This window comes from Sminthopsis crassicaudata, chromosome 4 (genome assembly GCF_048593235.1).
Source record: "Sminthopsis crassicaudata isolate SCR6 chromosome 4, ASM4859323v1, whole genome shotgun sequence".
Lineage (NCBI taxonomy): Eukaryota > Metazoa > Chordata > Mammalia > Dasyuromorphia > Dasyuridae > Sminthopsis > Sminthopsis crassicaudata.
The window spans coordinates 9,533,077-9,548,561 of record NC_133620.1 but is presented as its reverse complement, the minus strand read 5'-3'; the positions used below and the strand labels follow the sequence as shown (position 1 = coordinate 9,548,561).

General features: G+C 36.2%; 1 protein-coding gene across 1 annotated transcript in view; it reads right to left on the bottom strand.

Moving 5' to 3' along the window:
* Positions 1–15,485, bottom strand: part of DNAI4 (dynein axonemal intermediate chain 4) — a 73,531-nt gene that overhangs the window by 13,489 nt on the left and 44,557 nt on the right. The window contains exons 9-12 of the mRNA XM_074265692.1: positions 12,361–12,569; positions 9,351–9,437; positions 7,738–7,889; positions 91–251 (exon numbers count right to left, since the gene is read on the bottom strand). Coding sequence (XP_074121793.1) covers positions 91–251; positions 7,738–7,889; positions 9,351–9,437; positions 12,361–12,569 — 609 coding nt within the window. The remainder of the gene's footprint in view (positions 1–90; positions 252–7,737; positions 7,890–9,350; positions 9,438–12,360; positions 12,570–15,485) is intronic.

Here is a 15,485-nt window from a genome sequence, read left to right as displayed (position 1 = left end):
TCTCAGTGCCAATTACAGTCATTTTGAGCTCAGTTTACAGACTAGTAATTTTGAGCTTAGTCAATGTAAAAACAATGAAATTCCTTTTACCATGACAAATCAGTCCTTTCTGTATCATCCACTTGGAGATTTTTCCATCAGCCCCTATGGTAACAAGTATTTCCCTTTTTTCTTCACCTGCCACAGTTCCTTTGTCCTGCTCTACCCATTGGACTTGCCAGATTGGTCCAATGTGCTTATGAACAGATTCACTAGAAGAAAAGAATAGATCAGATATGAGTTATAAACCCTAGAGGAAACGTGGTTAGGGCAACAATCTGGAAAATAATATCGCACTTAAATTATGAAGAAGCATTTTGGAGAAAAATAAGTGAAGGTTAGGAATACGGATCACTTTGCGACATCTGTCTCAGATCCTATTTCTTACTCTTTTTTTTAGCTTTTTATTGACAAAACATAAGCGTGGGTAATTTTTCAGCAATGACCCTTGCAAAACCTTCTGTTCCAACTTTTTCCTTCCTTTCCTCCACCCCCTCCCCAGATGGCAGGTAGACCAATACATGTTAAATATGTTAAAGTATATGTTCAATACAATATATGTATACATATTTATACAGTTATCAGATCCTATGTCTCTACTTTCTTTAGCTTCTACTTTGATATGGACAAAATTCAGGTAGCTGTGATTTTACAGGGGCTATGGGGCAAGAGGTCTCCTTCTACCAAGGCAAATTGCAATCCCTCCTTATTAGGTCTTCATGGGTCACTATGGCCATTTTTTAAAGAAATCATCACTAGGTAGCTAGTTGGGGTATTTTTTTTGGGGGGGAGACATAAGTCTCTCTGAATTTAATTAATTGACTTAATCTCATCCTCCCTCTGATCACTCTGCTGCTGAAGTCCCTTTCTCCTTAGACCTTCCATTTTAACATAAATGACCCAGGCAGCCATGTTTATACCTGCATTTCTCTCTTGACTCTGTAGCCTTTTTCTCTATTATTCCCTACCTTTGTCCCTTCTCTTGATGCCCTTTTAGCTCCCTTTTATATATTGTGTCCCCCTTTGGAACATAAACACTTTGAGGAAAGGAGCTGTCTTTCCCCTTTGCTTGATTTGAGATTCCAGTCTTTTGCAATATGCCTGGATAAATGCCTATTCCTTGCTAAATACTGAAACTTAATTAATTGCCATGACATTTAAAATAAACAATAACTTTCCACAGAAAAATAATTAAACAAATGCACAAAACAAGAGATAAATTCAGCCTCAATCACCCAGGACAGAATCAAAAGCAACAACATGTAAGAAAAGAAGATGCTTTATGTCATATAAATTCTCTCAAATTTGGTTCTTTTTTTATTTTTCACAAAAATGCAGACGTAGTGAATATGTCAAAAATGTGGTGCTGCTGACTTCCCTCCTCTGCACCATGTTACAACTGAACCTGCCATCTTCTAAGAATGAGACAGAGTTTTACTATTGTAAATAGAACTGCCAAAATTAGTTGTGTTCAGATGGGAGCTTTCAGAAGAGTCTTACAATGGAATTGCAGATTCAAAATGTATGATTGGTTTTGTTCCCTCTTACTTAGAATTACTTAGATTAAAAATCTCAGAAATGTTTACATCAATTTATCATGTGTATTACCATGACTATTTCTGTCCACTAATTAGATTTTGCCTTTTTTATTATATAGTTTTCCATCTGATGAGGGAACATAGTATCATTTTCTAAAAATTACATTTTTGGCAGAAAGACAGAAGTAAATGCATTCTTTTTAGATCATAGTGCAATAAAAATTATGTGTAATAAAAGGGTTGTGGAAAAATAGACCAAAAATTCATGGGAAATTAAATAATCTAATCCTAAAGAATGAGTGGGTCAAACAACATATCAGAGAAATGAGCAATAATTTCATCCAAGGGAATGACAATAATGAGAAAATATACCAAATCTTATGGGATGCAGACAAAAAAGTTCTTAGGGAAAATTTTACATCTCTAGGTGCTTACATAAATAGAATTGAAAAAGAGAAGATCAATGAATTGGGCATGCAACTAAGAAGGCTAGGAAAAAAAAAACAAATTTAAAACCCCTCAATTAAATATCAAATTAGAAATTCCAAAAATCAGAGAATTAATAAAATTGAAAGTAAGAAAAATATTGAAATAATAAACAAAATGAAGAGATGATTTTATGAAAGAAATAACAAAATGAATAAAACATTGATTAATTTGATTAGAAAGGAAAGAAAAAAAAAAAAACAAATTCCCAGTATCATAAGTGCAAAGGGTGAACTTACCACTAATGAAGAGGAAATTAAACTAATAATTAAGAATTATTTGCCCAACTGTATTCCAATAAATCTGACAATCTAAGTAAAATGGATGAATACTGACAAAAATATAGATTGCCCAGATTAACAAATGAGGAAATAAATTACTTAAAAAGTTCCATTTTAGAAAATGAAATTGAACAAACCATTGATGAACTCCCTAATAGAAAAATCTCCATGGTCAGATGGATTTACAAATGAATTCTATCAAGCATTTAAAGAACAATTAATTCCAATACAATATAGACTATTTGGAAAAACAGGGGAAGAATTCCTCTTATGACACAGATATAGTGCTGATACATATACCAGAAAGGGCCAAAACAAAGAAAGAAAATTATAGACTAAGTTCCCTAATGAAAATCAATGCAAACATCTTAAATAAAATATCAACAAAGAACAACTTATCTCTAGGATAATACACTATAACCAAATAGAATTTATACCAGGAATGCAGGACTAGTTCAAAACCAGGAAAACTATCAGCATAATTAACCATATCAGTAAACAAACTAACAGAAATCATATGACTAATCTAAATAGATGCAGAAGAATAATTTGATAAAAATACAACACCTATTCCTATTAAAAACTCTAGAGAGCATGCATTATCTGTAATGGGGATAAACTAGAAGCATTCCAAATAGGATCAAGGGTGAAACAACAGTGCCCACTATCACCACAATTATTCAACATTGTACTAGAAATGTTAGCTTTGGCAAAAAGAGAAGAAAAAAAATTGAAGTAATTAGAGTAAGTAATGAGGAAACAAAGCTATCAGTCTTTGCAGATGCTATGATGGTATATTTAGAGAATCCTAGATAATTAACAAATAAAAAAAAACTACTAGAAATAATTAACAACTTTAGCAAAGCAGCAAGATATAAGATATAAAATAAGCCCACATAAATCATTGACATTTCTATATATTACCAAAAAGCCCCAGTAGCAAGAATTTAAAAGAGAAATCTCAGTTAAAAATAACTATAGATTACATAAAATATCTACCTGCCAAGACAAATCCAGGCACTGTATGAAATCAATTAAAAAACATTTTTCATGCAAATAAAGTTAGAGCTAAACAATTGGAAGAAAATAAAGTGCTCACTAATCTACTTATTTAGTGCCATACCAGTCAAACTACCAAATTACTTTATAGATCTAGAAAAAATAATAACAAAATTCATCTGAAATAACAAAAGATCAAAAATTTCAAGGGAATTCATGGGGGGAAGAAATACAAAGGAAAGTGGCCTAGCTATACTAAATCTAAAACTATATTATAAAACAGCAGTTATCAAAACCATTTTGTACTGGCTAGAAGAACAAAGGATAAGCTACTTCTCAGACCTGTGGAGAATGAAGGAATTTATGGCCAAAGAAGCACTAAAAACATTATGAAATGCAAAATGGATAATACTGATTACACAAAATTAAAAAGTTTATGTACAAACAAAACCAATGCAGCCAAGATTAGAAGGGAAGCAGAAAATTGGGGGGAAAATTATAGCCACTGTTTCTGATAAAGATCTCTTTTCCAAATTGATAAGAATACAATCCATTCCCCAATAGTCAAAAGATATGAACAATTTTCAAATGAGGAAATTAGAACCATTTCTATTTATATGAAAAAATGCTCCAAATCACTATTGATTAGAGAAATGCAAATTAAAACAACTCTGAAGTACCATCTCCCAAAGCTAAGATTGGCTAAGATGACAGGAGAAGATCATGATCAGTGTTGAAGGGGATGTAGGAAAACTGTGACATTGTTGGTGGAATAGTGAACTGATCCAACCTTTCTGGAGATCAATTTGGAACTGTGCCCAAAGGACTATCAAATTGCATACTCTTTGATCCAGCAGTGTTCCTACTAAGCCTGTATCCCAAATACAGCTCTGTGAAATCATCCCACTGATCGTTTCTTATAGAACAATAATATTCTATAACATTCATATACTGTAACTTATTCAGCCATTTCCCAATTGATAGGCATCCACTCAATTTCAATAAGTTTCTTGTTCCTAGCCATTACAAAAAGGGCTGCTACAAACACTTTCACACATGTGGGTCCTTTTCCCTCTTTTATTTCATTGGGATACAGATCCAGTAATGGAACTGCTGAGTCAAAAGGTATGCACAGGGCATTGTTCCAAATTGCTTTCTAAAATGGTTGGATCATTTCACAATTCTACCAACAATACATTAGTATCCCAGTTTGTTGTGAAATTGTATCTCAGAGTTGTCTTAATTTACATTTCTCTTATCAGTAATAATTTAGAGTATTTTTTTCATAAAACTAGAGATAGCTTTGGTTTCTTCATCTGAAAAACTGTTCATATCCTTTGATAATTTATCAATTGGAGAATGACTTGTATTCTTATAAATTTGACACAGTTCTTTACTTATTTTAGAAATGAGGTCTTTATCAGAAACACTAGCTGTAAAATTTTTTCCCAGTTTTGTGCTGCCCTTCTAATCTTGGCTGTATTAGTTTTGTTTGTGCAAAACCTTTTTAATTTAATGTAATCAAAGTTGTCCACTTTGTATTTCATAATGTTCTCTAGTTCTTCTTTGGCCATAAATTCCTCCCTTTTCCAAAGATCTGATAGGCAAACTATCCCTTGCTCTCCCAATTTGCTTAGAGCATCACTCTTTATTTTTTTTTCTTTTTCTGAGGCTGGAGTTAAGTGACTTGCCCAGGGTCACACAGCTAGGAAGTGTTAAGTTTCTGAAACCAGATTTGAACTCGGGTCCTCCTGAATTCAGGGCTGGTGCTCTATCTACTGTGCCATCTAGCTGCCCCCGAGCATCACTCATGTACCCATCTTGACTTTATTTTTGATATGGGGTGTGAGATGTAGTTCTATACTGAGTTTCTGACATATTATTTTCCTTTTCCCAGCATTTTTGGAAATCTATTCTTGTTTTAAAATCAGCACATGACAGAACTTCTTCTAGGCTTTCAGTCTAATGAAATTCCCACCATGATGCTTGATGATGACAGAGCTCAAAGGGGATGTAGGGATCATCTTCCCATGTTTGAATGTAAACAGTTTATCCTTGTTTAGTTCTTGATCATTTTAGTTTATTCAAGTTTACTTCTTAATCTTTTTCCAGGCTTCTGTATTGCAATCTCAGCATTTCTCTGAAGCTATAATCTTTTCATTAAGAATTCTTAAAAGTCCTTTCTTTCATTAAAAATCCACTTCCCCTTTGTAGGATTATATTCAATTTTACTGAGCAAATTATCCTTGACTGTAAACCTATAAGCTTTGTCTTCTAGATTATTATATTACAAGCTCTCTGCTTCTCTATGTGGTAGGTGCTAAATCCTGTGTGTTCCTAACTTTGGCTCCTTGGTATTTGAATTTTTCTTTCTGGTTGTTGGTAATCTTTTTTACCTGAAAGTTCTAGATTTTGGCTACAGTGTCTAAAGATTTCTTTTAGAAGGTGACTGATGGATCATTTTCATTTCCACTTTGCATCTGGTTCTAAAAGATCTAAGCAATTTCCTTTTAATATTTCTTAAAATATAATGTTTAGGCTCCTTGGGGGTGGGCAGGTAATAGCCTTCAAGTAGTTCGATAATGCTTTTTTTTTCTTTTCACTTATCTGTTTATCAAGTTGTTTACTTTTGTTATGAGATATCATATCTTTTTCTTTTGATTTAATCTTTTGATATTTCTTGTGATCTCATGGTGTCATGAACTTCTATTTGATCCATTCTAATTTCAGGAAGTTTGCTGCTTGAGCAAGGCTGTGTATTTCTTATGTCAAGTTGTTAATTCTCTTTCTAGACCTAGTTTTCATTTCTTTTCCAGTTTTTCTTCATTTCACCAAAAAAAAAACATTTTGAAAGAATGTTTTTTTTAATTCTTCTTTATTTCTTCCAGGAATTTTAGTTGGATTCATAATTGCCTTTTTTTCTTTGAAGAATTACATATGTTTTGAAATCACTTTCTTCTAGGTTTGTGTCTTGAGCTTCTCTGTCACCACAACCATTCTTATGGTGAGATTCCTTTTTGTTTGTTTTCTCATTCTTCCAGCCTCTTTCCTGACTTTGGATTTAAGAAAAGTGCTGGGCTGGTCCTGCTGTTGTTTTCTGGAGGTAGTGAGTTTTGGATTATTTCAGGCTCTCAGGGCCAGCTCATTCTGAAGACCCATAAGCTTTCAGTGCTCCCAATGTGGTATGATCCTGAGCAAAAAAAAAATGGTCACTGCTCTCTCTGTTCTGTAAGTTCCTGACCTGGGTTTGGGCCTGCATAACACTGGACTGCTGCTTGATTCAGCCACCAGAGTATCAGAAGTATAGGTTTCCCTTTGGCCTTGCTGCCCTGCTGCCAGGGCTAGAAGAAGGAACTGAGATGCCCTGCTTTGTTTCTGGGGTATTATGAGTCATTCTGCTACTGCTTGCTTGTAAACCATTTCCTCTTACTAACAGCCCCAGGCCCAAGACTGCAATTGCTTCCGACCCTCACTATTTTTTCTCTAATTTCACCATAAGATTCAGTCTGGTACATTTTCTAGATCTTTTTTTGGATCTTTTTTAAGGGGTGAAGTGGGTACTCATTGTATTTCTTCCAGAGGTTATCCTCTCCTTTATTCCTTTCCCTGAAATTATTTTTCACGATTTATCTTCATTACTTCTTACTAAAATTTGTTCTCCAAATCAACCAATCAGTCCTTCCATTTCTCCTCTTATTTTGAAAAGTTTCTCATTCCTTCAGTTTTTCCCTCAACTTCAAATTCTGTTATATGTAAACAGGTTAGGACTCCTGGTTGGGGGATTCAGGTCGGACTTCTGGCATTTGACTCAGAACTTTGATCTCCAGCTCTGGCAAAGACCATTCAGGTTCCTGGTCTAATAAAACCACTGGACAAATGATGGTCAGTGTAGACTCTAGGCTAGTTCCAAAAATCCATTAATGTTCAATCAATTCAACTCCTTGAATTCACGTGACTTTCTGGCCTGCCTCATAAGATTCTAGGTGAGATCTCAAATAGTCCTTGGATCTATTTGTTGTCCATAGATTCATGATCTTCCACAGGGACCCTTCATGATATCTTCTCTATTTTCTTAAGATATATTCAGATGAATAAATTAATCAAGGCAGAAATTATTCTATCAAGTGCAAAAACACAACTGTCAAATGACTGAGCAATCTAGCCTTATGGGACACTGACAGAGTGGGTGACACCTTCTACCTTTTGTTTCTTTAGGTAGTGCTAAGAAGGCTTGACAGAGGGAAATATAAAATATGTATTATGTGTCCAAAAACCTTCATAACCTAAGTACATCCTTTGTTTGGGATCTTAAAATGCTGAATCATACATTTAAATGTAGATAGAACAAACTTCTTCTGCTGTAGAAACCAAAAGTAAACTTCCTGGAATCTCACCTACTATCCAGGACGGGAATACTATTGTTGCTCTGCACGTTGTAGATGGCAATGGTACCATTGTAGAATCCAACAGCTAGAAGATTCGGGGATGATATAGAGAAATCCACAGATGTCACCCCATGGAGACTTGGATAAACACGTTCTGGCCACTGAGCAAGTGAAAACAAGGCTTTGGTTAATACAACTGTATTCTCTTATCACTAAACTACTAGCTGAATTTTTAAAAATTGGTAGATGAGCAATTGCTACAATTTTTAAAATCATATTTTTAAAAAATTAACAAAAACCTATTTGTTCTTCTTTCCTCTTCACTTTTTGAAAAAGAAAGGGAGAAGGGAGAGAAAGAAAAGAAGGAGGGAGGAAAAGAAGGAAAAAGAGAAAAAAGGAAGGAAGGAAGGAAGGAAGGAAGGAAGGAAGGAAGGAAGGAAGGAAGGAAGGAAGGAAGGAAGGAAGGAAGGAAGGAAGGAAGGAAGGAAGGAAGGAAGGAAAGAAAAGAAGAAAGGAAGGAAGGAAGGAAGGAAGGAAGGAAGAAGGGAGGGAGGGAGGACTCAACTACTATCTGCCTCAGTATCCTCAATGGCAGCACCTGCCTCCCAGAGAGGTTGTGAAGATCAAATGAGATAATATTTGTAAAGTGCTTAGCACATTTCCTGGCACATAGTAGGAGCTGTATAAATGTTTACTCCCATTTTCCTCTTGTATCATTATGAAATAATAATGAAATACTATACTAATCCAAATGTCAAAAGTTAACAAAAAGTTTTAGAAAGAGTTTACAGACCTTAGTTTAAGAATTTGTGTATATAAGATTCATAAGGAAAAGGGATTCTCTGGTGATAGTCAGACCCTCCTGTTTAAGGATGACAGTGTCCTGATCACATGGACCTCCACAGAGCCTCTTCAAGGAGATCCACAAGGACTCCTGTTCAGACCATCCACCCAGGAAAAGCCAAACGGATAAATAATATCTGTAATTGGACAATCAATGGATGGATGGTCAGATTTTAGCAAGTGAATACACCAATCCATATAAATTTCATAGGCCCAGAATTAAATAAGGGAAAAATTAAGAAAAAATGCATTGCATTTGAGAAATTGTGCTTCTATTTTAAATGTCATTGTGCATAAAAATAAAATGATGGGCTTAGTCAAATTTCTTTTTGCCTTTGTTTTAGCAAACATCTTTCATACAGGGAAGGAAAGTACTATTTACTTCTTATTAGTGGAGTTGTGATAGGACATTCGTACCAGTCAGTCAATAAATATTTACTGAGCACTATCTCTGTGCCAGGCATTGTGCTAAACACTGGGGATACAAATAAAAATAAAAGGTAAAAATAAATAAATAAATAAAGGTCCCTACCCTAGACGAGCTTACAGTCTACTAGGGAAATCTTCCTGCAAGCATATATTTACAAATTCCACAACTAACACAGAAATAAACAATGTATTTTAAGGAAAAATAATTAGAGATTCAATTATTTCAATTATTAGAGAATCAATCCTCAGAATATTAATAGAGAAAAGTCCCCATTTTTAATGTCTTGATTATAGAAATAATGACTTTTACTTAAGCAAATTAAAAAATGTTCTTCTTGCCCCAGTTTTACCATAGGATTCTTTAGTGACCAACAGCAAGCCAGTCCTCTCTTCTGTTCTCTAAAGCCAAAATGGCCATATCCAACAGCCAGCAGATCCTGAAAACCAGAAGGAGACATTTAGCATCATGACTCAGATGTCACAGAAATGTGATCAAATGTTCTTTTAGAGAATCGTTTTGACCAATTACATTGGCTTAAGCCAAGCCAAATAAGTAAATAAATAAGTCCAACTAAATAATTTTTTTTAAATTAAGATAAAGATAGAAGCATATGGGCTTGTAAGTGTAACAAAATTATTGGTAATATAAATTGAAAACATGATGCAAATCACTTAAAGAAATAATCCCAGAATTAGAATGTCTATGTATACAAGTCATTCCCTCCCTTCAACCATGAGCACACGCTACTGTATACATACATGCATCTTCAGACTTTCAGTTTCATCACTTTTATTTGAAATATCTAAGAGTTAAATTTGAACAGCTTCAAAATGTGTCTAGGGCCTTATTAGATATCACAGGTAGTATACCCAAAAATCCATATAAATTATGTAGAACGGAGATGCCTGATCAAAGTATACACATTTGTTACATGGATTTCAACGCAAAAGATGAGTTCCTAATTTATGATAACCATAAGAAAAGACTCTGTGGGAATAAGGTGCCTTATTATGTGACTAAAAATAAGGCAGATGTTTTGGGGCGTGCTAGTCCTTCCACCCAAAAGAAAGGCAGTGTGGCCCCCCAAATCCTGGACTGGAGAAACCTTGGGGAGAGAACTAAGTCTAAAAATGGGCTGCCATGCCACAAAACAGAATTGAGACTTCGCTTTTGAATTCACCTTCTAAGGCATTTAACTTTTTTGCTTTCGTATCAAATATTTGGGAATATATCTACCAAAGGAGAGTCAAGAATTATATGAGCAAAATTACAAAACACTTGCCACAAAAATAAAGTCAGATTTAAATAATTGGAAAGACATTCAATGTTCTTGGATAGGCCGAGCGAATATAATAAAGATGACAATACTCCCCAAACTAATCTATTTATTTAGTGCTATACCAATCAGACTCCCAAGAAACTATTTTAATGACCTAGAAAAAATAACAACAAAATTCATATGGAAGAATAAAAGGTCGAGAATTGCAAGGGAACTAATGAAAAAAAAGTCAGAGGAAGGTGGTCTAAGTGTACCTGATTTAAAGCTATATTATAAAGCAACAGTCACCAAAACCATTTGGTATTGGCTAAGAAATAGACTAGTTGATCAGTGGCATAGGTTAGGTTCACAGGACAAGATAGTGAATAAAAATAGCAATCTAATCTTTGACAAACCCAAAGATCCCAAATTTTGGGATAAGAATTCATTATTTGACAAAAACTGCTGGGAAAACTGGAAATTAGTATGGCAGAAACTAGGCATGGACCCACATTTAACACCACATACTAAGATTAGATCAAAATGGGTCCAAGATTTAGGCATAAAGAACGAAATCATAAATAAATTGGAGGAACTTTTTTGCTTTCAAGGGAGGGTTTTTCATCTTTCTTTGTCAAGGATATACCTTCTGACAAGAATCTTGGGAAACCTAGGATGAATTCCTTCTCAGAATATTGATTCTAAATGCATAAAATAAAATATAGAAGATGATAAAAATCAATATTATGAGCAGAATCAGGAATATATTGTACACAATAACAGCAAGAATGTGTGATGATCAACTTGATCATAAAAGACTTGATTCTTCTCAGTGATCCAAAGCAATCCCAACAGACTTTGCATAGAAAATGCCATCTGCATCCAGAAAAAGAACTAAGGAGACTGAATGTAAGTCAACACAAGCTATGTTCACTTCTTTTTTTGGTTTTTGTTTTCTCTCCCATGATTTTTCACTTTTGCTCTGATTTTTCTCTCCCAAAATGATTCATAAAGAAATGTGCATTTAAAAAATAAATAAATGTTTTTAAAAAGAAAATCAATGTTATTAAAATACAAGTATAAATTTTTTTTAGTTTCCAGAGCCCAGGTTATCTTTGGAGTCACCCCTAAAAACAGAATCACACAACTCTCTCACCTGTGTCATTCATCAGCCCTGGCTTGTAAACTCTATCCTCCATAAACATTAATTAGCTTTTACTCTGAGTGTGGGACTAAGAATACAAAGAGAAAAGTGAACTACTTGTCCTCAAGTGACATATATTCCACCAGAAAGGGACACAAAAAGTAAAGATGTATGCAAAGTAATATTGGGATGGGGATAGGTTAAAGGGCTCAGGGAGAAACAAGCTGAAAGGCCTCAGGTACGCAGCAAATGGTGCTTGGGATGAACTTCTAAGGAAGGCCAGAAATCCAAGGGGAGGGAAGGTATTTCAAACACAACAGACAATGTGAACAAAAACTCAGAGAAGAGAAATGAAATGAGCCAAGATTAGCACATGGGCCATCCATCACATAGAAGAAAAGAGTTTCCAAAAAGGCTATGGGATTAAAAAAATGTTTTTGTAATGTGAGTAAGGGCAACACTACTGGAATAAGTTTATTGCCTTCTAAGGGGACTACTTTGAAAGCGGTGACAGTCAAATCATTTGGATGTATAAATGTAGTATGTTTTTTTTTAAATAAATCATGTTATTTTGTTGTTTTACTTGATATAATCTGAGAATCTAATACAGGAGCCGATTTAAACCAACTTTCTGGTACCTCGCCTGAATGATGACTAATGTTCAAATGAAATGTAGAAAGAATAGAAAAGGATAAGAAAGATGGGTATGATTCTCCAACTGTCCAGGAACAGCCAAGGTCTCCAGCAGCAGAACTTGTTAGTGACTGGACAGTTCCCAAGCAATGGCTGCCTCCACCTCCTGCTGGGAAAATGCTGCTGGACACAAACACAGGTTCCTATTTTATGGGGTTCTAGTCCTTGGGATTCACCCGTCTTTCTTCCTGCTCAAGGCTAGCGTCCTTGATTGGAACAGCTCCATCTTGGAGGAGATTTCCCAAGACATGCTTGCCAACTCACTGGGTTCGCTTTGTTCCAGGCCATACTGCTCACATTGTGCCCTTTTGTTAGGTCACAAGAAAATGACCACAGTCGTTCAAGATTGGGGGGGATGGGTTCTTCGGAAGTCTCCAGAGTCTCTCCTTCACCAATATCTGCATCTTCATCTTCCTCAACGAGTTTGATTTTTTGCACTTGGCGATAACTGTCCTCTTCTTCCATGTCCTTGCCTAAGGCACAGACAAAAGAATTTTTAATGTGTTTATAACACACACACATAAATATATAGATATATATGTATCTCTCTCTCTCTCTCTCTCTCTCTCTCTCTCTCTTATATATATATATATATATATATATATATATATATATATATATATATATATATACATATGGAATTTTTATGCCGTGGGGGTTGCCAAAACCCAACACTGCGCCAAATACTCTCCACAAATGAGAAGCCCCTCTTTTACTGATTCCAACAAGGTCGTTTTACAAAAATAATTAGTTGGATGGAATTAACCAAAAGACATTTATTTAATGTGTGAATTTTTGTTCCCTCCTCCTGAAATGCAGCTTGGATAAAGAATGCTCCCTGGAAACACGACTGGTGTGCGTTATCCCCACACTGTAATTAACTCAATTAAGTCAGCTTGGATATCAAAGTCACTGCTCAGACACCTGCAACTCTCCCTAAATCCAATAGGGTCCCCTTGAAGAGACAGCAGAAGCTGTTTCTATTGCTAAAATATCATTTCACTTGTTAGGTTTCCAAGTAGGACAAAAAGACTAACCACAAACTGGCAAATGTTTATACTCTATTAAAATGGGCCAGTTTGTGTAGAAAATGCCAAATGAGGCAGGGATGTGTAAGCTACTCAGCGGTCTCCAGGGATGTATCCATCCCTTACACAATGGACCCGGATCCCTCTTTTCCCATGGTCATTTTGGAGACTTAGCAAGTTTCAAAGGGACATCTGGAAAAGGGTTCTCCTGGCTCAAGCCACTGGGAGCCAATACTCTTGGCAACCAATTAGAGCAGGGAAGCAATGGCCGATTGGGTGGGAAAGCCAAACAATAGCGCAGGAGTCAGCAGATCTAGGCGGTGGGAGAGAATGGACAGCAAGCCTGCAAGAGGCAAGATCAGCTATGGTCAGTGAGGGAGACTTGAGACACAAACACTGGAAGACAGGGGGGCTGCTGGGGCAGCTCTCAGCAGGCCTTGCCACATGTCCTAGACATCCCTCCCTCCCCCAGCTGGGGATGTTGCCTATCGTTTTATTCTCTTGTTTATCTGGCTTTGTGATTTATGATATTTATTTAATAAAAGATTAGGCCATCTGTTTTATATTTCAAAAGCAAGCTAATTTTTTTATCTTTTTTTTTTCCTTAGGCAACTGGGTGACATAATGGATAAAACATTAGACTTGGGAGTCAAGTTAGGCCTCAGATGCTAGCTTTGTGACCCTGGCCAAGAAACTTAACCTCAGTTTCCTTATTTGTAAAAGGGGGGTAATGATAGCACCTATTTCTCAGGGTGATAAGGCTCCAAGGGGATAAGTGATGCACAGTGCACTGCAAAGCTTAAAAATACTTGTGTGTATATATAAACACGTGTGTATACACATATGTATACACACTTATGTATATTCTGTGTGCATGCACATGTGTATGTATATTATATATATATGTAAATATATATATATATATATAATATAAATGAAAAACAATATATATATACTAATTAGCTGTTTTCCTGATCTCCAAAAATTAAGTTGTACATAGGTTTCAACTGATCATTTTTCCTGTGAACCAGCATCTCTCAACTGAAAACAAAAGGGGAGATGGGGGAAGAGGAGATGGGGGAAGATCCTCCACTGAGGACCTAAAAATCTCCATTTTAAAAATCCTCTTCATTTTATATCCCTCTTTCAAAGCCTGGTCTTTACACACATTACCAGGGAAAATAAACATGAATATATATTTTATTTAAACATCTTGTGATATATCACATTATACTAAAAGATAAGGAGGAAGCCATTTGAGGAATTATAGGGTTATATAAGTATAAGCTATATAACTATGGTAGAATTATTATAATTATAACCTAAAAAGCTTTTTTTTTTTTTTACTTTCTCCCTCAAACAATAATAACAATAGCTTGCATTTAATAGCACTTTAAGGTGTGCAGGACAGTTTAAACGGACCACCTTATTTACTGGCTGATCTTCACAACAAGCCCATGTGGCAGGACTGCGGGTCTTGCTATCCCCGTTGTAGAGGGACTCAGAGAGGTTCAGGGCCTTGGGTCTCACATCTAACTCCAAGTGCGCCATTGCTGCCACCATGTGAAGCTGCCAGTCTTCTGGGCCTCCCCGGTGCTTGTATGCCCAGGTCCCACCGGGGGCATGGAGGAGCCCATCCCCATCACCCCACCTCTGCAAAGTCTGGCACAGAGCAAGTACTTAATAAATGCTTTTTTATTCATTAATTTTTATCCATATCATGAGAAGAACACTGGTTTGAGTCCAAGGCCCTGGATTCAAATGAAGGCTGCCCCTTCCCTGGCTCTGTGGTCATGGGCAAGCTGCGTAGCTACTCTTGCCTCGGTTTCCACACATATAATGTGTGGACATTGGATCAGATGAATCCCTTCCAGGTGTCACTCAGTGAACCCATGTCAAGGCCACACCATAACAATAGAATATATTTGGGGGCTGAATGAAGTCTAGAAAAAGCAAAAGCAAAGAGTAAGAAATCGTCCAGGTGGACAATAGTGATTTCAAACCCAAGTCTGGCTGTGTCACAGTAAGTCACAACCTTTCTGGAGGATTGAAGCCTGTGTTTTTGTGCCAGAAGAACAGGCCTCTGTAGCCAAACTTTCAGAGAGGGAGCTGCCCATGGGCTCTTGGGAACTCCTGGGGTGTTCTTGATGCCCAAGCTACGCTCTTGGCCACAAGTAGCTTTGCCACTTGGTCATTGGAATGGAGGGAATCACCTGGCTGGGGGCCAGCGCCAGCCCTCCTAGCAGGCTCCAGAAATCTCTCCTTCTCCGGACAATCCCACACTTGTAATAGTCCTTTATAAAAATGGCTATTCTCTGTCAGACATGTCACTATTTTCTGGCATGATAGGTGCATTTCCCA